Source organism: Somniosus microcephalus, chromosome 11 (assembly GCF_052327205.1).
Source record: "Somniosus microcephalus isolate GS21.2 chromosome 11, FLI_Smic_1.0, whole genome shotgun sequence".
Classification (NCBI taxonomy): domain Eukaryota; kingdom Metazoa; phylum Chordata; class Chondrichthyes; order Squaliformes; family Somniosidae; genus Somniosus; species Somniosus microcephalus.
The window spans coordinates 56,171,766-56,196,462 of NC_140997.1; the positions used below are offsets into that span (position 1 = coordinate 56,171,766).

Genomic DNA, 24,697 nt, shown 5'->3' on the forward strand with positions numbered 1-24,697 from the left:
TTATCGGCCTTCAATCCCATCAATTTCCCCAACACCATTTCCCTACAAATACTGATTTCTTTCAGTTCCTCCCTTTCATCAGACCCTATGTTCCCCGACATCTCCGGGAGGTTATTTGTGTTCTCCTTTGTGAAGACAGAACCAAAATATGTATTTAGTTGGTCTGCCATTTCTTTGTTCCCCATTATAAATTCCCCTGATTCTGACTACAAGGGACCTACGCTTGACTTCACCAATTTTTTCTCTTCACATATCTATAAAAGCTTTTACAGTCAGTTTTTATGTTCCCTGCAAGCTTACTCTCATATTCTATTTTCCCTTTCTTAATGAATCCCTTCGTCCTCCTTTGTTGAATCCTAAACTGCTCCCAATCTTCTGGATTACTGCTTTTTCTGGCCAACTTATATGTCCTCTCCTTGGATCTTATGCTATCCCTAATTTCCCTCGTTAGCCACGGTTGAGTCACCTTTTTTGTTTTATTTTGATGCCAAACTGGGATGAACAAATTCTGTAGTTCATCCACGCGGTCTTTGAATGTTTGCCATTGCCTGTCCACCGTTAACCCTTTGAGTGACATTCCCCAATCAATCCTACCCAACTCGTGCCTCAGACCATCGTAGTTTCCTTTATTTAAATTCAGGACCCTAGTCTCTGAGTCAACCACTTCATTCTCCATCTTAATGAAGAATTCGATCATATTATGATCACTCCGACCCAAGGGGCCTCGTACAACAAGATTGCTAATTAATCCTTTCTCGTTACATAATACCCAGTCTAAGATGGCCAGATCTCTGGTTGGTTCCTCGACATATTGGTCCAGGAAACCATCCTGTAAACACTCCAGGAATTCCTCCTCCACAGTATTGTTACCAATTTGGTTAGCCCAATCTATATATAGATTAAAGTCACCCATGATGACTGCTGTGCCCTTATTGCACGCTTCTCTAATTTCCCATTTAATGCCATCCCCAACCTCCGCATTACTGTTTGGAGGTCTATATACCACTCCCACTAACGTTTTCTGCCCCTTGGTATTTCTCAGTTCTACCCATACATATTCCACATCATCAGAGCTAATATCCTTCCTTACAATTGTTAATCCCTTCTTTAACCAGCAATGCTACCCCACCTCCCTTTCCTTTTTGCCTATCTTTCCTGAATATTGAATACCCCTGGATGTTGAGTTCCCAGCCTTGGCCACCCTGGAGCCATGTTTCCGTAATCCCAATCAAATCATATTTGTTTACCTCTATTTGCGCAGCTAATTCATCCACCTTATTACGAATGCTCCTCGCATTAAGACACAAAGCCTTCAGGCTTGTTTTTTTTAACACTCTTAGACCTATTAGAATTATTATTTACTGTGGCCATGTTTGATTTAAACCGTTGCTTTCTCTGACTGCCACTTTTGTTGTTCTCCTTCCTATCTTTTGCTTTTATCCTTGTTTCCCTTTCCTGTCCCCCTACTCAGGTTCCCAACCCACTGCCATTTTAGTTTAAACCCTCCCCCAGAGCACTAGCAAACACTCCCCCTAGAAAGAACTGTTTAAATGGGGAATAAAAGGAAAACAAAAACAAGTTAAAAGTAAAAGTGCTGTTTTTACAGGGAAAGGAATATATAGTCAAAGGATAAAATTTCAAAAGAGAATAGTGAACAAATTAAGAATACCCCCTGCCCCAAGTAGTGTGGTTCTGGACCGGGCAAACAGTGGCCCTGCTCATTGGAGATTACTTCTTTCTGCACTGACAAAAAAGCACACTAATGACAGTAGAAAAATAACTGAGGTAGCTTCTAAAAACAAGACTCAATATCTATGATTAGGGTGGTGAAGGACCACATGATCAAAGGTGATAAAAGCAACAAAATCAATAATGTTTTCTCCCCCTTTTGCATAGCAAATTTGTTTATAGGCATAGATCGAACAAATAATGAATACCAATAATTTGTGAAGTCCTGACCTGTATTTCTCCTGAGTCTCTTTAATAAGTTTCTTTAGCTCATCAATTCGCTCAGCAGTGAGCTTGCGAACAATTACATCCTCCACAGTTTCCACAACTTCTCCTTTCTCACCACGCTTCCGTCTGCAGAGATTGATGGGGTCATTGCAATCAGGAACCATTATATTTCAGCAAGACTTTGTTTACAGATACACATACAGATCTGGATTAAACACTTACTTGGGAGTCTCTGTTGTCTCCAACAATTCTGAATATTGTGATGCACAATGCTACATAAAAAAGAACAAAACCATCAGCACATAAACAAGTACAAGATTTGACATAAGTAGAATGTACACCATGGAAATCTAGACACAGCACATCGATCATAAGCATGGATGAGTGTCTCAGTCACAGATGGACTGACACAGGGGTGGAGGTGGGCGATGTTACGGAGGTGGAAGTAGGCAGTCTCTGATGGGAGAGTATATGGGATCATAAACTCAGCTTGGGGTCGAATAGGACTCCAAGACCGCAAAGCCTGTTTCAGCCTGAGACAATGGCCAGGGAGGGGGATTGGTGGAGTTAAAAAAAAAAATTTTTTAACTGTAAAGTGATTTGTTATTTTCTGCCATCTGATTGGTGAAAAAAATCAATTACAAGTAGAAAATAACCAATCAAAAGGCAGAAAAACACAGCAGAGATTTAACCAATCAACATAGAAATCCTAGGCACAACACAGAGACACAACACAAGAAAAAAGCTAAATAAACTTTCCCAAATATTAAGGTTATTAAGCAATTTCTCCCTTCATTAAGTTGACAGAAACTGAAATCTTACCTTTTGTGAAAACCAGTCTGGTGGGCGTCCAGGTTCTGCAAAAGGTTTGATTGCCCTGCTAACCGATACCCTGCGAGAGCAGACACATAAATCATTGTAGGCTCCACCTCAATCATCTCCAGCACACTTAAAAATTCAGAACTACCAACACTTTCAAATTACTGCCCATGAACCTTACAATTGCTTTTTTTTTTAAATGTTGGCACTCAATGTAGGAATATTAATGATTCGATCAGGCAACCAACATCAGGACCAAGCAATTCTTGATCAAGTATAGTACAGGTCAAATAAAAAGTACCCATCCTTCATGGTGCTTTACATGCAACTTCAGTAGAGCATCTTCTACTGTATCATTGTGTAGTATGACACAATGATTTTCTTGGTTTCTCAGTGATTTTCCAAATTAGTGGGCCATGCCTATCACAAGCTGGCCTGAAAATGCATAAACTCAGTCCATGCAAGAGCCTTACAACCGGTAGACAGAGATGTCTTTCACCTCAGCAGTCTGGGGCAGATTCAAATCCAGGTAACCAAGAAATAGAAAGGAGAGTGACATGAATCAACTGAGCGGCCTGCGGGTGGCGCTGTCCAGGGAGAGTATACATACTCGGGCACGGACACAGCTTGCGCAGGACATTCTTAACAGGAACTAGTGAAGGACACAACTAGACCTCCATGTTGTAAAACAGTTGATTAAAGCTTTGTTTAACGCTTAGACCAAGTGCCTAGTAGTTTTCTTACATCAGAGAGTGTGCTAACTCCCCACCTAATCCTCAAAATCATTTATTGAGAGGATGCACAGCAGCCTACTATAAGGTTTCTACTAATGATGCTGCATATCAGAAGTGTAGAAGTGGCCGAGTACATTGTCTGATTTTTCGATTCTATTCACAGGTAATCACTTGCCTCCACTTCTCATTTGTACACAAAATGTCTATTCTCAGCCTGTTTCTAATAAACATGCCAAGAAAAAAAGTGTCAGTACAATTATCTCCCTTTATAACATTAAAATTGAGTAATGCAAATAATGACTATGATGGCAGTTAAGCAAAACCTACACCATTAAAAGTTGTCCACAGTTGCACTTCGTAGTATCACTTACCAGTTTTGGTCGCCACTCCGCATCACTGAGGATGCCAAACATAGCTTCTCGCGGATCGACCATGGCTCAGTAGGGCCAGTACTCAGCAATTTGTGCTCTTTGAAAGAAAAAGAGAGTCCAAAGTTATCAGCTGTCAGGAGAGATAAAACAGGATAAAACTGAAGTAGCATCGGTCCCAAATTCATAGCAATTACTAGTCACATTCTGGTACCGCAACAGTTCCTATATTTTTACATTATGGCTTGAATAGTTAGGCTTAAATTAACCAGTACAAATGCAAGTGCAAATCAACACAATAAGGAAACATAATAGTTCAACTGGGTGGGGAATATCGCCACCATTACAAATAACATATACAACAGTACTGCAAGTGGCCCGAGAAGGAAGTTTAAAAATGTTGTGAAACCAGACTTATGAAGAGAAACTGCATAAGTTGTGATTTATTTCAACATCCACATTCGTCACAATAGTAATGATTATTGAAACTTTTGTATATATTGCCCCAATATCACTTATAAAACATTGCTATTTGATTTTTCTTGATGTTGCTCACAGACTTGAGTAGTAAAAATTGTCACTGCTCGTCTTACACTCTCAAATACTTTCTCTTTCTGTCTTTCCTTTCCATTCTTGATCTCTCTCTCTCTCCACCTGAAACAAGGGTCCTCAATTTAAATAAAGGAAACTACGATGGTCTGAGGAGCGAGTTGGGTAGGATTGATTGGGGAATGGCACTCAAAGGGGTGACGGTGGATAGGCAATGGCAAACATTCAAAGACCGAATGGATGAACTGCAGAAGTTGTTCATCCCAGTTTGGCACAAAAATAAAACAAAAAAGGTGACTCAACCGTGGGTAACAAGGGAAATTAGGGATAGCATAAGATCCAAGGAGAGGACAAACAAATTGGCCAGAAAAAGCAATAATCCAGAGGATTGGGAGCAGTTCAGGATTCAACAAAGGAGGACAAAGGGATTAATTAAGAAAGGGAAAATAGAATATGAGAGTAAGCTTGCAGGGAACATAAAAACTGACTGTAAAAGCTTTTATAGATATGTGAAGAGAAAAAGATTGGTGAAGTCAAGCGTAGGTCCCTTGCAGTCAGAATCGGGGGAATTTATAATGGTGTGGGGGACTACGGTCTCCCGCGTAAAGAAATAGGCAACACAGCGAGCATCAAGAAATAGGTCTTTACTCCAACTCTCACAATACAGTACTGAATTCGTAAAGCCCGCGAACCTGTGATGACTCACGGATTGGTCACCTGCTGGAACCTGATTGGTTTTCCTTCTCTCAGCAGCAGGCAAGTCTGAACATGCCTTATTCCTCTCAGCTTGCAACTGTCTTGCGGGGGGAGGGGAATACAGCAGTTAAAAGGGGATTATACAGGTTTATCTACATACACACAGTGTTTCCCCAATGTGGCAACGCCACATACGCCCCCCCAGAATCCTCGTTAACTGTAAAAGTCAGTCTCTGCGGAGGTTTGACCAAACGGCCGTAGCGGCTGTAGTAGCCATCTGGCGTGTGAGGAGGGCTGTCTGGGAGGTCGGCCGGTTGGTTCATCGGCTGGTCTGCCAGTGGGCTGGCTGGACGGGCTGCCGGCGAAAGTGGGGCGACGGCCGGGAAATAAGGTTCTGGCGTGTCTTGGTCATCTTGTGGGGCCGCCGCCAACGCGGGAGGTCTGCCCCGCCGTGGGGGAAGAGCCGGCCGAAACGGGAAGCTGAGGTCCAGGTGCGCCGGTTTGAGGCGGTCTACTGAAATAAGGTCCGGCTTCCCGCCGATGTCGATAAGAAAAGCTTTGTCCCCCGTCTCCAATACTGGGAAGGGGCCGGTGTACGGTGCCTGCAGCGGGCCTCTGTGCGCGTCCCGGCGCACGAAGATGAACTCCGCATGTCGTAAGTCTCGAGGCACGTAGGACGGCTGTGGGCCGTGTTGCGAAGTGGGCACGGGACGGAATTGCTGGGCCGCGTCCTGGTGCAGGGAAAGCAGTCTGGCGGCCGACCACGGCTCCGTTGTCAGGGGGAGGAAGTCGCCTGGTACTCTGAGCGGTTGGCCGTAGACCATCTCGGCTGCGGAGGCGCGGGGGTCCTCTTTGGGCGCGGTGCGCAATCCCAGGAGGACCCAGGGTAGTTTGTCGATCCAGCTGGTGTCGGCCAGGCTGGCGCGGAGGGAGGCTTTCAAGGAACGATGAAAGCGCTCGCAGAGCCTGTTGGCCTGCGGGTGGTAGGCTGTTGTCCTGTGCAACTTGGTGCCGAGGCCAGCGGTGATGGCATTCCACAAGTGGGAGGTGAACTGGGGCCTCTGTCCGAGGATATGTCGGTCGGCACGCAGAACCGGGCCACCCATGTCGAGACGAATGCTCGCGCGACGTCGGTCGTGGTGGTGGAGGCGAGGGGAACCGCCTCGGGCCATCTGGTGGTGCGGTCGACGATCGTGAGGTGTGTGAAACCGTGCGATGGCGGCAAGGGGCTTACCAGATCGATGTGGACGTGGTCGAAACGCCTCTCGGGCACCGGGAAACACTCCAATGGCGCCTTGGTGTGCTGCTGGACCTTAGCACGCTGACACGCCACGCATGTGTTGGTCCAGTCTCTCACATCCTTGTGGAGTCCAGGCCAGACGAACTTGGCGGACATGAGTTTCTGAGACGCACGCATCCCTGGATGTGAGAGGCCGTGGATGATGTCGAAAACTCGCTTGCGCCAGGCAGATGGGACGACCGGCCTAGGCGAGGGGACTGAGACGTCGCACAGGAGGGTTGTGCCGGCTGCGTGGAAGTGGATGTCGGCCAGGGTGAGGCTGGTGGTTGACGTCCTGAGGGCCTGGATCTCCGCGTCGGCGGCCTGGTCTCTCGCTATGCTGGCGTAGTCGACGCCCAGGTGCACTGCGTGGAGCGAGGGTCTTGAGAGGCAGTTAGCCACCAAATTGTCCTTGCCGGCGACGTGGCGGATGTCCGTGGTGAACTCCGAGATGAAGTTGAGTTGGCGCTGTTGGCGCGCGGACCAGGGTTCGGTTACTTTGGCCATGGCGAAAGTGAGCGGCTTGTGGTCCACGAATGCGGTGAACGGCCGGCCTTCCAGGAGGAAACGGAAGTGCCGGATTGCCAGGAACAGGGCCAGGAGCTCTCTGTCAAACGTGCTGTAGGCCTGCTCGTTCTTGCGCAGCTGTCGGCTGAAAAATGCCAGTGGCTGCCACGCACCTTCGACCCACTGTTGCTGGACGGCGTAATCCGAGGCGAGGGCGATCTTGGCGCCCGGGATGGGGTGGGCCAGTAGTGTGGCGTTGGCCAAGGCGCTTTTGGTCTGGTGGAAGGCTGTCGCCATCTCGCTGGACGAGGTGAGTTGCTCTTTGCCCATTTTGCCCCTGGTGGCTTCGTAGAGCGGGCGCATGAGTGAGGCGGCCTTGGGCACGAAACGGTGATAGAAATTGACCATCCCCAAAAATTCCTGCAGCGCCTTGACCGAGGTGGGCTGGGGAAAGTCCGCCACCGCCTGCACCTTGGAAGGTAGGGGAATGGCTCCCCTTGGCGAGATTCTGTGGCCGAGAAAGTCAATTTGGGCTGCTCCGAACTGGCATTTGGCCGGGTTGATGATTAGCCCGTGTTGGCTGAGGCGCTGGAAAAGGGAGCGCAAATGCGCGATGTGCTCGGCCTTGCTGGTGCTGGCCACAAGGATATCGTCCAGATAGACGAACAGGAAGCTCAGGTCCCGTAGGACGGAGTCCATGAGCCGTTGGAAGGCCTGTGCGGCGTTCTTGAGCCCGAAAGGCATGCGCAGGAACTCGAACAGTCCGAAGCGGGTGATGACCGCCGTCGTCTGGACGTCTGCGTGGTGGACGGGGACCTGATGGTAGCCGCGAATCAGGTCGACCTTGGAAAAGACGGACTTTCCTGCTAGGTGTGCCGAGAAGTCTTGGATGTGCGGAATGGGGTATCTATCGGGCGTGGTGGCGTCGTTGAGCCGTCTGTAGTCGCCGCAGGGGCGCCAGCCACCGCCCGGCTTGGGCACAATGTGGAGGGGGGACGACCAGGGGCTGTTCGAGTGGCGGATGATGCCCAGTTTCTCCATCGTGGCGAATTCTTCCTTGGCCACCGCCATCTTGGCTGGGTCCAGGCGTCTGGCTCGGGCGAACACTGGTGGTCCCGTAGTGGCGATGTGGTGCTCGTCCCCATGCTTGGCTGCCGCGGCCGAGAAGGTCGGTTGTGTGAGCCTCGGGAAATCTGCGAGTAGGCGGGCGTAGTCGTCATGCGCCGGGGCGGAGCAGGACCCGACGAGGGCCGGGCTGTTGCTCTGCTGGCAGGCCAGTGAAGCGAAAGTTGCTGCGTCGACCAGGAGTCCGTGGGCGCAAAGAAAATCGGCGCCCAGCAAGGGATGTGCCACCGAGGCCGTCACGAAATCCCACGTAAATCGCTGGCCGTTGAAACAAACCTCGGCCCGTCGCTTTCCGAAAGTAGCGATGGCTGCGCCATTTGCCGCCACGAGGGGTGGGTCGCTGCGGCCTGCCTGGATGTCAAGCTGGGAGGCAGGAATTATGCTGCATTGGGCTCCGGTGTCGCAAAGGAATCTGCGCCCTGAAAGGGAGTCGGTTATGTACAGCAGTTTACCTGCGGTGCCGATGGCCATCGTGGCGGCGGGGGTGCGGTCGAGCGGGCCTAGGCGGCGGCGCGGGGCTGGTGCGTTGGGCCGGGCGGCCCTCTTGGTTTGATCGAAAGAGCAGGGTGCTCTGCAGCGTTGGGCCTTGTAGCCGAAACGCGCGTGGTAGTAGCATAGTTCTGCGGCCTGGCGTGGCGGTGCGCGCTCGGTGGTGTCGGGGAGCCTCGCGGCTGCACAGCCGAGTTGGGCGACGGCGAAGACTTTGTCCGCGGCGGCTGCCAGTTGTACGCAGTCCGTGATCGGGGACCCCGCGAGGGCAGTCTGTACCTGCTGAGGAAGCAGGCTGAGGAAAAGGGCCCGAAACAAGAAGCACTGCGGTTCAGAGCCTAGGAGCGCAAGCATCCGGCTCATCAACTGGGTCGGGGTAGAGTCGCCGAGGCCTGGTAGTGAGAGAAGCCTGCGGGCCCTCTCCTCCCTGGACAGGCCGTAAGCCTGCAGCAAGCGGCCCTTAATGGTTGAGTACTTGCCGGTCTGTGGTGAGTTCCCCAGCAGGTAGAGAATCTCGGCGGCGGTGGAGCTTGCTAGTGCTGAGACTACGTGGAGGTACCTTTCTTCATCGTCTTGAACCCTGCGAAGGGTGAATTGGGACTCCGAGTGCGCGAACCAAGCTGGTGCTTGGTGTTCCCAGAAGGTGGGGAGCTTCAAGGACGCGGCGCCGGCCGACATCGGGCTGCTGCTGGTTGCCGTCGGGTCGTTGCTGGCCTCTGTAGGGCTGCGTGAGTCGGGGTCTTCGGCCGCCGACATTCGGGGTCACCAATGTGGGGGACTACGGTCTCCCGCGTAAAGAAATAGGCAACACAGCGAGCTACAATAGGTCTTTACTCCAACTCTCACAATACAGTACTGAATTCGTAAAGCCCGCGAACCTGTGATGACTCACGGATTGGTCACCTGCTGGAACCTGATTGGTTTTCCTTCTCTCAGCAGCAGGCAAGTCTGAACATGCCTTATTCCTCTCAGCTTGCAACTGTCTTGCGGGGGGAGGGGAATACAGCAGTTAAAAGGGGATTATACAGGTTTATCTACATACACACAGTGTTTCCCCAATGTGGCAACGCCACAATGGGGAACAAAGAAATGGCAGACCAACTAAATACATATTTTGGTTCTGTCTTCACAAAGGAGGACACAAATAACCTCCCAGAAATACCGGGGAACATAGGGTCTGATGAAAGGGTGGAACTGAAAGAAATCAGTATTTGTAGAGAAATGGTGTTAGGAAAATTGATGGGACTGAAGGCCGATAAATCCCCAGGGCCTGATAATCTACATCCTAGGGTACTTAAGGAAGTGGCCCTAGAAATAGTAGATGCATTGCTGGTCATCTTCCAGAACTCGATAGACTCTGGAACAGTACCCATGGATTGGAGGGTAGCTAATGTTACCCCACTATTCAAAAAAGGTGGCAGAGAAAAAGCAGGGAATTATAGACCGGTAAGCCTGACATCGGTAGTGGGGAAAATGCTAGAGTCCATTATAAAAGATGTAATAGCAGAGCGCTTGGAAAGCAGTGACAGGATCGGACAAAGTCAACATGGATTTACAAAAGGTAAATCATGCTTGACTAATCTGGAATTTTTTGAGGATGTAACTGGTAAAATAGATAAGGGAGAACCAGTGGATGTGGTGTATTTGGACTTTCAGAAGGCTTTCGATAAGGTCCCGCATAAGAAATTAGCGTGCAAAATTAAGGCACATGGGATTGGAGGCAAGGTATTGACTTGGATAGAGAACTGGTTGGCGGACAGAAAGCAAAGAGTTGGAATAAACGGGTCATTTTCCGAGTAGCAGGCAGTGACTAGTGGGGTACCGCAAGGATCGGTCCTAGGACCCCAGCTGTTCACAATATATATTAATGATCTGGACGAGGGAATTGGATGTAATATCTCCAAATTTGCAGACGACACAAAGCTGGGTGGGAAGGTATGCTGCGAGGAGGATGTCATGAAACTCCAGTACGATTTGGACAGGTTAGGTGATTGGGCAGAAACATGGCAAATGCACTATAATGTGGATAAATGTGAGGTTATCCACTTTGGTGGCAAAAACAGGAAGGCACATTATTTGAATGGCAATAGATTGGGAGAAGGGGAAGTGCAAAGAGACCTGGGTGTTCTTGTGCACCAGTCGCTGAAGGTAAGCATGCAGGTGCAGCAGGCGGTTAAGAAGGCAAATTGTATGTTGGCCTTCGTAGCAAGAGGGTTCGAGTACAGGAACAAGGATGTCTTGCTACAGTTGTACAGGGCCTTGGTGAGACCGCACCTCGAGTATTGTGTGCAGTTTTGGTCGCCTTATCTGAGGAAGGACGTTCTTGCCATGGAAGGAGTGCAGCAAAGATTCACCAGGCTGATACCTGGGATGGCAGGAATGACGTATGAGGAGAGATTGTGTCGATTGGGCTTATACTCACTGGAGTTTAGAAGATTGAGAGGGGATCTCATCGAAACCTATAAAATTCTGTCAGGCCTGGACAGACTAGATGCTGGAAGGATGTTCCCGATGGTCGGGGAGTCCAGAACCAGGGGTCATAGTCTAAGGATAAGGGGTAGGACATTTAGGACTGAAATGAGGAGGAATTTCTTCACCCAGAGAGTGGTGAACCTGTGGAATTCTCTGCCACAGAGGGCGGTGCAGGCCAGTTCATTAAATATATTCAAGAAAGAGTTGGATATATTTCTTAAGGCTAAAGGGATCAAGGGATATGGGGAGAAGGCAGGGACAGGGTACTGAGTTTCAATGATCAGCCATAATCTCATTGAATGGCGGAGCAGGCTCAAAGGGCCGAATGACCTACTCCTGCTCCTATCTTCTATGTTTCTGTTACATGGCTCTTTTTCTCTCATTGGTATCTCTACATGTGATTTTATTTTGCCAATTGCACATGTTCTCTACCTCGCTCTGTATTATGTGCGCTTCCCTTCCTCTCCCTTGTTCCCTCTCCCTTCACAGTATGCGTTTTAAAAAAATTATTAGTTGACCGAGGAGGCCAAATAGCAGCAAAAATAATTTCATATATAGAGGCAAAATGATGGAAAAAGTATTGCTGCTGATCTCCAATAACTGGTATTAAAAAAAGTAACTAAAAATAAAAGTGGATCTCCAATGTTGCCCATAAATCAAAGTATGTAAAAATAGTGCTCCTCACTTAAATCCATTGATCTCAATTATTATTGTATATATGTATATATGTCCCATACATTACTCAAGAGTCAGATATTTTAATAAGAACACAGGTGTTGTGCCAAGTATAGTTACCAGGGATACTGATTTACCAGCATTGGGAATGGCCTGCAATTTGAGAGAAGTAGAAAGGGGTCAGCAGACCAGGTGCCTTTTCTACTTTGAATGCTGCCAACCTTTTAAGTATCTCCTCTATCTATTTTTAGCCTATCCATTCCTCTACTACCTCCTCCTTTACTTTGACATTGGCAACATCCTGTTCTGGTGAAGGCAGATGCAAAATACTCATTCAGTCCTTCAGCCATACCCGACTGCCTCCACAAGATCATCTCCTTTTAGGTCCCACCCTTCTTTTATCCTCTTTGCTCTTTATGTTTTTAAAATACTTGTGCTCCCTTTTATATTACCCACATACATACATTCTCTTTGCCCCTCTCATTTCCTTTTTCAGTTCTGCTCTGCACTTTCTGTATTCAGCTTGTTTCTTTACTGCATAATGAAACCAACATTTATCATAAGCCTCCTTTTCCTGATTCATCATGATTAGAGGGAGCTTTACTCTGCATCTGTCTGTAATATTCCTAGTCTGGGACCAGCTATTGTATACATCTGCAATTGAGAGCAGGACTTAAAGGGCTGCAACAACTTAAAGGACGACAACACATAATCTGCATGCAGTACAGTAGTGTAATAGTTATGTAATTAGACTTGTAATTCAGGGGACTTCAATACCTGAACTAACAATTCAGAGCGCGAGTTTTAAAAATCTGGAAATAAAAAGCTGGTTTCAGTAAAAGTGATTATTGGACTCTCGCAAAAAAAAAACTGATTCACTACTGTCCTTCAAGGCTGTGATTTTGCCAATATGTGACACACCAACGTGGTTGACCAGCAAGCCACTCAGTTAGATCAAACCGCTACAGAGAAAATTGCAACGGTTCAAGAAGGCGGCCCACTGAAACCTTCGCAAGGCAATAAGGGATGGGCAATAAATGCGGCCCTGTCAGCAGTGCCCACCTCCCAAGAATTAATAATTTTTAAAATTGTCAGCTTGGCTTATGCTATTTAACCAGTATCTGAATTGCTACGCCACCACTATCCAATCTATCGATGCAGATTCGAAGCAATGTTGCGCTGAACATCTAAACACTGACGGCGAACCACACGGGCGTTGCGACCAATAGAAAAAGACGGGGCCGGTCAGCGGCTCAAAACTGCTCGCTGCTGCCCTTTCTTTCTTTTGCACGGTTCCGGCTCTTCTTCGGCAAGCCCTTCTCCTCGACCCTGAATCAGTTTCACACTCTATTTCACAAGCACAAACTGATCGCCGATTCCCTCCGCGACATTTCTTTATCCGCGCTACTCACTGCCAATCCCCGCCGCCATCATCCCAGCAACCACTGCGCATGCACCCTATGACCTCTGACCCCCGCGGACAATTACGACATTTTTCCCAAATTTTATAAACTTCAGTCGCTGTGCATTCCACCAGTTAAGAATTTATATAATTTACTGAGGTTTTCCTTTTGGAAAAAAAACATTTCCACAGAAAGTACAGGTTCTCTGGTGCCTTATTGCAGCTCTCTCAATGGGCTGCACGGAGTTACCAGGCAACAGCCCCGGAACATGGATGAGGAATAATTAGAAGCCCCTTTTGTTGTGCTGGAGGATGCTGATGGTACTCAGCACAATGCTCATGCAAATGTACACGTTGTATTCAGATTTGACAATGCATCAAATATTTTGTTACATTTCAGTGGCCCATGCATTGCTGTGCATTATAAACCGGTTACTTCCCCGCATGTGTACTGTTAAGTAGAAAATATATTGGGCCAGATTTTGCGGAATAAGTAACGGTGCCTGAATCACGCACGCCGTTATTGTAAATGGGCCAGCAATTTGTAGTGAGGAAGAGATACCCTGTGAATTGCGAGTTGCCACAAGTTGCTAGCCGATTTGCGTCACTCCGTTAGCTTCGCAAAAGCAGCATCTCGTGCTTAAACTATCCCTGATTTTCATCAAGTTGTTGCATTTAAACATTATTTTCCCATTAAACTCACCACAGAAAGTTAAATCTAGTAATTAACACCGTAAGTACCCTTTTAACGATGTAATGGCCCAGAAATTCGGGGCGGGGGCTTCCCGTGGGTGTAAGCCCCTGACCTGCACTTACCTTGCGCGCCAGCCGTTGAGCTGTGGGCCCGCGTGAAATTCCGATCCGGGGCCTGGTCCAGCTGCTGGCGCGCAGTGCTTGCGTATCCCAGGGGCGCAGTTAGTTCGATGCGTCCCCTGGGATCACGCTCCATTCATAAGATTGACAGGAAGACCTGTCAAAAGTTATAAATACTACGGCCCCAAAACAGCACTAAATCTTAAAATAAAATTTTTAAAACATCACATTTTTGAAATAAACTATAAATTACATGAAATAACTATAATTTAAATTTTTGAAAAAAATTATTTTATTTTCTAACGGGGCTAAAAATAAACTTACCTTGCTTTAAAGTATTTAAAAATAATAAACCTGTGGAAAAAATGTTTTAATTTTAATTAATTCACCACTTACCTTGTAAAAAGCAGGCCTTATGCCTGCTTTTTACATTTCTAACTTCTGGAGACTTACCCTCCCGGGAAAACCTGCAAAAAAAATGAAGTTCGATGCGCACGCGCAGCCCCTCCTACGCACGCATTCAACCTCTGAACCCCTTCGTTCAGAGGAACGGAAGTGCCGGTTTCCCGTGCATGCACAGTGCATGCAGGAAACCGGCATTTCCATTGGGCCTACGGGTGAGTACCCCATGCGTACTCACCCGTGGAGACCCGAATTTCTGGGCCATTATGTCTAACCTCTGGAGACTTACCTTCCTAGGAAAACCTGCAAAAAAAAACGAAGTTCGATGCGCACGCGCAGCCTCTCCTGCGCACGCGTTCAACCTCTGAACCTCTTCGTTCAGGGGAACGGAAGTGCCGGTTTCCCGCGCATGCGCAGTGCATGCAGGAAACCCGCACTTCCATTGGGCCTACGGGTGAGTACCCCGTGCGTACTCACCCGTGGAGACCCAAATTTCTGGGCCATTAATAATTGTTAATTACTGCAAGTAACCACTCTTGCCCAGAAAATAAAAAATTATAAGTGTGGAGTCTCATACGTTCAGGTTGTGAATTGTTTTTGGAAATGTTAAAAGTGCCAAATTTTTTATTTAAATTTTTTTTCTTACTTTTCCTTTCTATCAATCCAATCTTTCTTTACCTCTATTTCTTTCTGTACTTGATTTGACATTGAATTCATAGAATTATAGAAACTTACAGCACAGAAGGAGGCCATTTGGCCCATTGTGTCTGTGCTGGCTCTTTGAAAGAGCAGTCGTGCTTAGTCTTACATCCCCGGTTTTTGTCCATAACCCTGTAAGTTCTTCATCCTCAAGTAGCTATTATTCAAGGAATTAGCTTTTCAGGTAGAGCGTTCCAGATCCCGACAACGCTTTGAATGAAAAAAATTCTCATCTCCCCTCTTGATCTTTTTCCAATGATTTTGAATCTATGACCTCTAGTTGTTGACCCACTCGCCGGAGGGAATAATTTTTCTCTATCTATTCTATCAAAACCTCTCATCATCTTGAAAACCTCTATTAGGTCACCTCTTAACCTTCTCTGTTCCAAGGAGAACAGTCCTAACTTTTCCAACCTCTCCTCATAACTGAAGCCCCTCGTCCCTGGTAACATCCTGGTAAACCTCCTCTGTAGCCTTTCTCAGGTCTTTACCTCTTTCCTGAAGTGTGGTCCCCTGAATTGTCCACAATACTCCAGCTGAGGCCTATATAAAGTTATAGCATGATTTCTTTGCTTTTATATTCTATTCCTCTATTTATAAACCCAATAACCTATATGCTTTTTTAACCACCTTATCAACTTGGCCTGTCACCTTTAAGGATTTGTGTACATGGACATCAAGGTCTCTCTGCTCATTTATGTTTTTCAAAATCATGCCATTTATAGTACACTGTCTTTCCATATTAGTCCTCCCAAAGTGCATCACTTAACACTTCTCCACATTAACCTCCATCAGCCATGCTTCTGCCCATTTCACCACCCTGTCTATGACATCCTGAAGCTTATAACTATCCGTATCATGATCTACTACTTTGCCACATTTCATATTATCTGCAAACTTTATAATGCTGCTCCCTACACCCGAGTCTGGGTTGCTTATAAAAATTGAAAAGATTAATGGGCGCAAAATTGATCCCTGGGGAACACCACTGCAAAGCACCTCCCAGTCTGATAAACATCCATCTACCACCATCCTTTGCTTCCTGTCACTGAGCCAATTTTATATCCATACCACTACTTTCCCCTTAATTCCATGGGATTACATTTTCTTAATAAGCCTCCTGTGCGGCACTTTGTCGAATGCCTTCTGAAATTCCATATATACAACATCTACTGCACTGCCTTGATCAACTTTCTCTGTTACCTCATCAAATCATTGAATCAAGTTAGTCGGACACAATTTACCTTTAACAAATCCATGCCAATCTCCTTGATTAACCTATGCATTCACAAATGAAAGTTTATTTTGTCCCTGGTAATAGTTTCCAATAACTTCCCCAACACTGATGTTAAGCTGACTGGCCTCTAGTTTCCTGGTTTATCCTTCTCCTCGTTCTTGAATAGTGGAATAACATAAGCAACCCTCCAATCCTCTGGCACTACTCCTGTATCCAATGAGGATTGAAAGATTGTGACCAATGCCTCTGCTATTTCTACCTTTGCTTCTTTCAGCAATCTAGGATGCATTCCATCAGGACCAGGTGACTTAACAACTTTCAGTAATGCTAATCTTTTTAGTATGTATTCTCTATCTATTACTATCCTGTCCATAACTTCCCTCTCCTCTTTTAGTGTAACCATCACTTCATCCGCTTCCTTTGTGAAGACAAATGCAAAGTATTAATTTCATACTTTTGCCATGTCCTCTGCCTCTCCATGAAGATTTCCCTTTGGGTCCTTAATAGGCCCAACTTTTCCCTAGCTAACTGCTTACACTTTATATATTTATAAAATGTTTTAGGGTTCAATTTAATGTTGCCTGCTAATCTTTTCTCGTAACCTCTCTTTGCCTCCCATATTAACTTTTTCAATTTCCTCCTGTACTTTCCATAATCCATAAGGGTGCATTAACTTTGGACGCTATACCTTTTCCCTTCAAAGGAATGTGCCTAGTTTGTACCTGAACTATCTCTCCCCTGAATGCCCTCCACTGCTCCGTCACTGCTTTACCCTGCAATCGCCTTTTCCAATCTACCTGTGCTAGGTCCCTTCTTAAATCACTGAAATTAGCACCTGCCCAGTTGAGCACTTTTACTTTTGGTATTTTCTGGTCTCTTTCCATAATTAGTTTGAACCAAATTATGTTGTTATAATTCACCCACTCAATACACAGGGTATCTCTTCCTTGCCACAAGTTCCTGGCGGATTTGCGCATTAATAATTATCTTTTCATCAAAATCTGGGCCAATACCTTTATATAATGCAAACATTTTAAATGCGGTCTCATATCCTGAATTTATGGTGTCTTTTAATAAGTTATCCTTTCCTTTGTGTCCATTGACTCTCAAATTGTGGTTACACTATGGTGGAACTGGTCTGACACTAGTAGCTGCAGAATGTGATTTGCAGGCAAGAAGGCCCATTAGGTACACTCTTGTCAGCAGGAACCAGCTTTGCACAGGCATCTTTACACACAGGCAGAGCTCTGCTCCCAGACTGTAAATTTTTAATTTGTTGAAAGCATAAGTGGGAATGGCCACATTCTAAAAGCAATAAAAAAAATCTGCTTATGTTTATAATGTGCTTAGGAAATCACATGGACCCCGCTGAATACTTTTTTAAACACAACTTTACATCACACTGGAGTTATAGATCTAGAAATCCATGTTGTATAAGATGGCCTTGATGAAGGGGTTTCACACCATCCCTTTCGGCAGTCACATTAAAACATAGATCTGGTATTATATTGCTGTGTGATGAAATATTCATCATCATCACTGCCTGTGACTGAGATCGGTTTCAGTGCCATTTCCCTTCCCCCAGACCTCATTGTATTGTGTACTGGAATGTGCTGTATTGTATCCTGGAATGTGCTGGAATGTGCTGTGTGTAGGGCTCCGCCCATACCTGGCCCCGTTTGTAGGCTGGCTCAGTCTGGCCTCAGCCTCCAGAAGGAAGACATCTCTCTCGCTTACGTGTTACGTTCTAAGTTAATAAAAGCCTTGTTTTGTTCTGCTAACTTCGAGTCTCGGAATTATTGAGGCACATCAATTTTATTAACTTATTTTTCAACACTATGGATCAACTCCTGAAACCCGAACATTTGGATTTGGATCAACATGCTCCGGACGCATCAGCACGCTTCGGACACTGGTTTGAGTGTATGGAATTCTTCCTGGACAATTCCGCAGCCGTCAAAGACGCTACGGACGCTGCGAGGATGAGACTCGGAATTCTGCGGAATTGGGTAAGCCACCGGGTTTACCCCCTCATCCAAGACGCCGAGACGTACCTGGCCGCCTGCGACATCTTAAAGGCGCATTACCAGCAGCCTACGAATGAGGTGTATGCTAGGCACCTGCTCGCTACCCGCGCACAGCGACCTGGGGAATCGGTGGAGGAGTTCCTAAGCACCCTGAAAATGCTTGGCAAAGACTGCAAGTGCCGAGATGTAAAAGCCGCAGTGTACACTGACGAGCTTGTTCGCGATGCCTTCATCACAGGCCTCAGCTCCACTTACATCCGGCAAAGACTGCTGGAAAAAACGGGGTTGGACCTGAAACAGGCTGCGGACACCGCGCGATCCCTGGATGTGGCCCAGAGAAACTCGGACGCCTACTCTTCAGCCCGCGCCGTCCACGCCGCCACGTGTGCACCGAGGGCGCCGCCATCTTGGAAGGCATCTTCCCCGCCCGACAGCCCGACACCGGCTGGGCCCCGCTCTCCCCCCAGAAGCCCTACAACAGCCGCGACGCGTCAGGGACCCAACTGCTACTTCTGCGGGCAGCCAAAGCACACCAGAAACCTGTGCCCGGCGAAAGGCACCACCTGCTTTAAGTGCGGTAAGAAGGGGCACTTCGGGAAGGTGTGCAGAGGGAACCCCGCCGGAAAACCAACCGCCGGAAAACCCGCCACCGCCGCGTGTGCGCCGTGGGAGCGGCCATCTTGGACGCCATCTTGCCCGACCTCGTGGGGTCCGCCATCTTGTGAGCAGACAGCGTGGACGCCATCTTGTATCGATCAGGGCCCTACAGTGGCATCGGTCACAGTGGACCAGACCAGGCCGCACCTGCTATCCAGATCAATGGTGGACATCGAGGTAAACGGGTGCCGGGTTAAATGCTTAATTGACAGTGGAAGCACGGAGAGCTTTATCCACCCAGAACTGGCACAACTGGTAAACTTATTGGTTTATAGTTTGCTTGTAAGACTCTTGTCCTTTTATTTCCATGATGATGTTGACAGCTCTGTATCACTCAGTGGATTACATTTATTGGCTTCTGGTTGCTCGTTGCCTCAATACTAAAAGCAAAATGTTGTGGTTTTACATGGGAAGCTGCAGTTCTGTAATTATGGTAAAGTAATGCGCAGAGCACCAAGTTCCGGCTCTTTTACGTTAAACATTTTCTGAATGCTAGTAGTCTGTGAGGAATTGATTGCCTAATTATGATCATGAAATGAGCTTCCGGCCACATATCTGCGCCATAACTAAGACCGCCTATTTCCACCTCCGTAACATCGCCCGTCTCTGGCCTGCCTCAGCTCATCTGCTGCTGAAACCCTCAACCATGCCTTTGTTACCTCTAGACTTGACTATTCCAACAAACTCCTGGCCACACTCTACCCTACGTAAACTTGAGGTCATCCAAAACACAGCTGCCCATGTCCTAACTCGCACCAAGCCCCATTCACCAATCACCCTTGTGCTTGCTAACCTACATTGGCTCCCAGTTAAACACGCCTAAATTTTAAAATTCTCATCCTTGTTTTTAAATCGCTCCATGGCCTCGTCACTCCCGATCTCTGTAATCTCCTCCAGCCCCACAACCCCCCAAGATATCTGCACTCCTCTAATTCTGCCCTCTTCAGCATCCCTGATTTTAATCTCTCAACCATTGGTGGCCGTGCCTTCAGCTGCCTAGGTCCTAAGCTCTGGAACTCCCTCCCTATTGCTCTTCACCTCTCTACCTCTCTTTCCTCCTTTAAAACACTCCTTAAAGCCTACCTCTTTAACCAAGCTTTTGGTCATCTGCCCTAATTTCTCCCTATGTGGCTCGGTGTCAATTTTTTTTTGTCTTATAATACTCGTGAAGCGCCTTGGGATTTTTTTTATTATTCATTTATGGGATGTGGGCGTTGCTGGCAAGGCCAGCATTTATTGCCCATCCCTAATTGCCCTTGAGAAGGTGGTGGTGAGCCGCCTTCTTGAACTGCTGCAGTCCGTGTGGTGAAGGTGCTCCCACTGTGCTGTTAGGTAGGTGTAAAGTATGCGCATATACTTGATACAAAAAGGAAGAGACAGCTTGGAAGGGTTTAACTTAGGTCTTTACTTCATACCCACAGGCGGGAACTGAGGGGAGATCAGTACCCGCAGTACTATTTATACCCCTATGGCCAGGAGTGGTACTACGGTATCACTACGCCCTACAAAGTAGTGCTGCCCTGGCCATAGGGTTAAAGTAGCATACATATTACATACACAACATTCCTCCCCTTTTAATTAAAACGTACCCGTGCAATTAAGTCAACAGATGCACCATAACTAGGGCTAATAACATTTGGTAACACAACATACATAACATATTTACATCAGAGTTGTCTACCTATATATATATAAAAAGAAACATGTTATAGATTCAGTCTCTGAGGAGGCCTCCTGTCTCGACTAGGGTAACGTCTTTCTCTAGTCGGTCTCGGTGTAGGCGGCGGTACTTCCGTCACCACTTCATCGCTGGAGTCGTCGGTGTCTGATGGCACATCCTGTGCCGTGGAGCTCACTGGAGTGCTGAACTCCTCGCCATCCTGAGACTTCTGTAGCGACGAGCTGGGCCGTGATTCCGCTGGAACAATGTGCTGAGACGTTTGAGGTAGTGAATCAGTTGGGTTTCTGGACTCCACAAGTTGATCAGCATGTCGTCTGATTATGCCGTCCCCAGTATCCACTGTGTACATCAAAGGTCCCTGGCGGGCCTTTATCGTACCAGACCGCCACTTTTCATTTCTATAATCACGGGCCAACACTTGCTGCCCCACCTCGAAGCTCCGTGTCTGTCTGTCAGGAGCCCTACGAAGTAGTGCTGCCCTGGCCATAGGGTTAAAGTAGCATACATATTACATACACAACAGTAGGGAGTTCCAGGATTTTGACCCAGCGACGATGAAGGATTGGCGATATACGTCTAAGTCAGGATAGTGTGTGACTTGGAGGGGAACTTGGAGGTGGTGGTGTTCCCATGTGCCTGCTGCCCTTGTCCTAGGTGGAAGAGGTCGTGGGTTTGGGAGGTGCTGCCGAAGAAGCCTTGGCGAGTTGCTGCAGTGCATCTTGTACACACTGCAGCCATGGTACGCCGGTGGTGGAGGGAGTGAATGTTTAATGTGGTGGATGGGATGCCAATCAAGCGTGCTGCTTTGTCCTGGATGGTGTCGAGCTTCTTAAGTGTTACTGGAGCTGCACTCATCCAGGCAAGTGGAGAGTATTCCATCACACTCCTTACTTGTGCCTTGTAGATGGTGGAAAGGCTTTGGGGTGTCAGGAGGTGAGACACTCGCCACAGAATATCTAGCCTCAGACCTGCTCTTGTTGCCACAATATTTATGTGGCTGGTCCAGTTAAGTTTCTGGTCAATGGTGACCTCCAGGATGTTGATGGTGGGGGATTCAGCAATGGTAATGCCGTTGAATGTGAAGGGGAAGTGGTTAGACTCTCGCTTGTTGGAGATAGTCATTGCCTGGCACTTCTGTGGTGCGAATGTTACCTGCCATTTATCAGCCCAAGCCTGTACGTCGTCCAGGTCTTGCTGCATGCGGGCATGGACTGCTTCATTATCTGAGGAGTTGTGAATGGCGCTGAACACAGTGCTGTCATTAGCGAACATCCCCACTTCTGACCTTATGTTGGAGGGAAGGTCATTGATGAATCAGCTGAAGATGGTTGGGCCGAGGACACTGCCCTGAGGAACTCCTGCACCGATGTCCTGGGGCTGTGATGATTGACCTTCAACCACCACAACCATCTTCCTTTGTGCTAGGTATGACTCCAGCCAGTGGAGAATTTTCCCCCTGATTCCCATTGACTTCAGTTTTACTACGGCTCCTTGATGCCACACTCGGTCAAATGCTGCCTTGATGTCAAGGGCAGTCACTCTCACCTCACCCCTGGAATTCAGCTCCTTTGTCCGTGTTTGGCTGTAATGAGGTCTGGAGTCGAGTGCTCTTGGCGGAACCCAAACTGAGCATCGGTGAGCAGGTACATGCTGATTGATAGCACTGTCGATGACACCTTCCATCACTTTGCTAATGATTGAGAGTAGACTGATGGGATGGTAATTGTCCGGGTTGGATTTGTCCTGCTTTTTGTGGACAGGACATACCTGAGCAGTTTTCCACATTGTTGGATAGATGCCAGTGTTGTAGCTGTACTGGAACAGGTTGGCTAGAGGCGTAGTTAGTTCTGGAGCACAAGTCTTCAGCACGATAGCCGGGATGTTATCGGGGCCCATAGCCTTTGCTACATCCAGTGCGCTCAGCCGTTTCTTGATATCACGTGGAGTGAATCGAATTGGCTGTAGACTGGCTTCTGTGATGGTGGGGACCTCAGGAGTAGGCCGATATGGATCATCTACTCGGCACTTCTGGCTGAAGATGGTTGCAAACACTTCAGCCTTGTCTTTTGCACTCACAATGTTTTTGTTGTTATAGCAGTGTAGCAGCATTGCCAACTCTTGCAATTTAATTGCAAGACACCTGATTTTTAATGAAGATTCACCCCAATTCATGATCTTGCAATTCAACTCAGAAAAGTCATTTTTTTCCGGCTGTATTAATCTTCATCATCACCTCCTATAATTGACTGCTGGGTACACGTGGGTTAGGTCAGTGTAGTGTCCGCGTATCAATAACACACGGACTGCAGGAGAACAATAATAACAGGTGTTAACTGAACAGAGGGTATGCTGAAACTGAAAGTACAGAAGGCTGCTACGGCTTTATACACAGGTGTGGTCACGCCGGTACTACAGTATAAAATCAGTTCTCTCTTAAAGGTACATACACAACAATTCCTCCCCTTTTAGATAAACAGTACATAACATTCATTTAACAATTAAATAATAACTAATTACAATTACAATTTTCTCTGTACTATATACATCAACTGAAGTAATCATTTATAAATTCAGTCTTTGAGGAGGCTTCCTGATCCTGACTGGATAGCGCCTTTCTCGAGTATCCTGTTCTTGCGGCGGAGTCGATTCTGGCTCATTGTCATTGGTTGGTTTGTCAGCTTCCAATACCACTGATTCTGAGGTAGACGCAATCTGTACTTCGGGTTCATCACCAGGTGCGCATGCTCGTGGTATGGGTTTGGCTTGTTCCTGTGACTCTAGAATCTGGTCAGCATGGCATCTCACGATGCTCTCTCCAACGTCCACTGTGTACATTAGTGGTCCCTGCTGTGTGCATATCGTTCCTGGCTGCCATTTTTCTGTTCGGTAGTCGCGGGCCAAGACTAGTTGCCCTATCTTGAAGCTTCTGGTTGGCTTCTCATTGATGTGCTGGAATTGCTTATCCTCAACATCTCGTCTTATGTTTGGTTTAAGCAAATCCAGGCGACATCTTAGCCTTCGGTTGAAGAACATTATGGCTGGAGCTTGGTTGGTGACTGCATGCGTCGCATTCCGGTAAGCAAACAAGAAATTATCCACCTTGTGTTGTAGTGGTATGTCGTCGTTATACATCGCCTTTATTGCTTTTTTAAAGGTCTGAACAAACCTCTCAGCCAATCCATTTGTGGCTGGTTTATACGGGGCAGATGTGTAATGTTTTACCCCATTATTCCTCAGAAACCTCCGGAAATCCTCGGACACAAACTGTGGTCCATTGTCGGAGCAAATCTGTTCTGGCAAGCCTTTCCTGGTGAAGATGGTCCGTAGGACTGCAATAGTTTTCTCTGTGGTGGTGGAGGACATTTTGATGACCTCTGGCCATTTCGAATGTGCATCCACGGCGATTAAAAACATTGAGTCCATAAATGGACCAGCAAAATCAATGTGTACCCGTTGCCATGGAGATGAGGGCCACTCCCATGGGTGTAGCGGGGCCTGTGGTGGAGCGTTTTGGACCTTCTGACATCCTGTGCAACTCTTGGTCATATCCTCGATTTCCTTATCGATTCCCGGCCACCACACAAACGCCCTGGCTAGGCTCTTCATTTTTACCCCTCCCAGATGGCCCTCATGAAGCTCATTGAGCACTCTATCTCTCAACTTGGGTGGAATTACCACTCGGGATCCACACATCAAGGTCCCCCGGCACACTGACAGCTGTTCTCTCCTTGGCGAGAATGCTGGCAACAGTGAGTCGCCATGTGCTGGCCAGCCCTTCACCGTCAAATCATAGACCCAAGAGAGTGTCGGGTCATTTTGGGTTTCCTTCTCTATAATTGAGTTTGTAACAGGTAGACATTCGACTATGATCGAATGGAATATCTCAACAGGGTCCACTGCAGGTGCTTCCTCCACCGTAGGCAACGGTAGGCGCGACAGCCCATCAGCGTTTCCATGCTGTTTCGTACCCTTGTACTCTATGTCGTATTGATGTGCCCCTAGAAAAAGTGACCATCTTTGCAGCCGTTGCGCCGTCATCACCGGAACACCCTTCTTTGGGTTAAAAATGGAGACCAGAGGCTGATGATCAGTCAGTAGGGTGAATTTCTG

General features: G+C 47.3%; 1 protein-coding gene across 9 annotated transcripts in view; it reads right to left on the bottom strand.

Moving 5' to 3' along the window:
- brd8a (bromodomain containing 8a) overlaps nt 1–13,167 on the bottom strand; it is a 69,812-nt gene extending 56,645 nt beyond the window's left edge. For all 9 annotated transcript variants that reach the window (XM_086000712.1, XM_086000718.1, XM_086000716.1 and 6 more), the window contains exons 1-5: nt 13,082–13,167; nt 3,881–3,977; nt 2,779–2,848; nt 2,179–2,228; nt 1,960–2,082 (exon numbers count right to left, since the gene is read on the bottom strand). In XM_086000712.1, the coding sequence (XP_085856838.1) occupies nt 1,960–2,082; nt 2,179–2,228; nt 2,779–2,848; nt 3,881–3,977; nt 13,082–13,103 (362 nt within the window). In that variant the 5' untranslated portion in view covers nt 13,104–13,167. The remainder of the gene's footprint in view (nt 1–1,959; nt 2,083–2,178; nt 2,229–2,778; nt 2,849–3,880; nt 3,978–13,081) is intronic.
- Between the last annotated feature and the right edge of the window lie 11,530 nt (nt 13,168–24,697).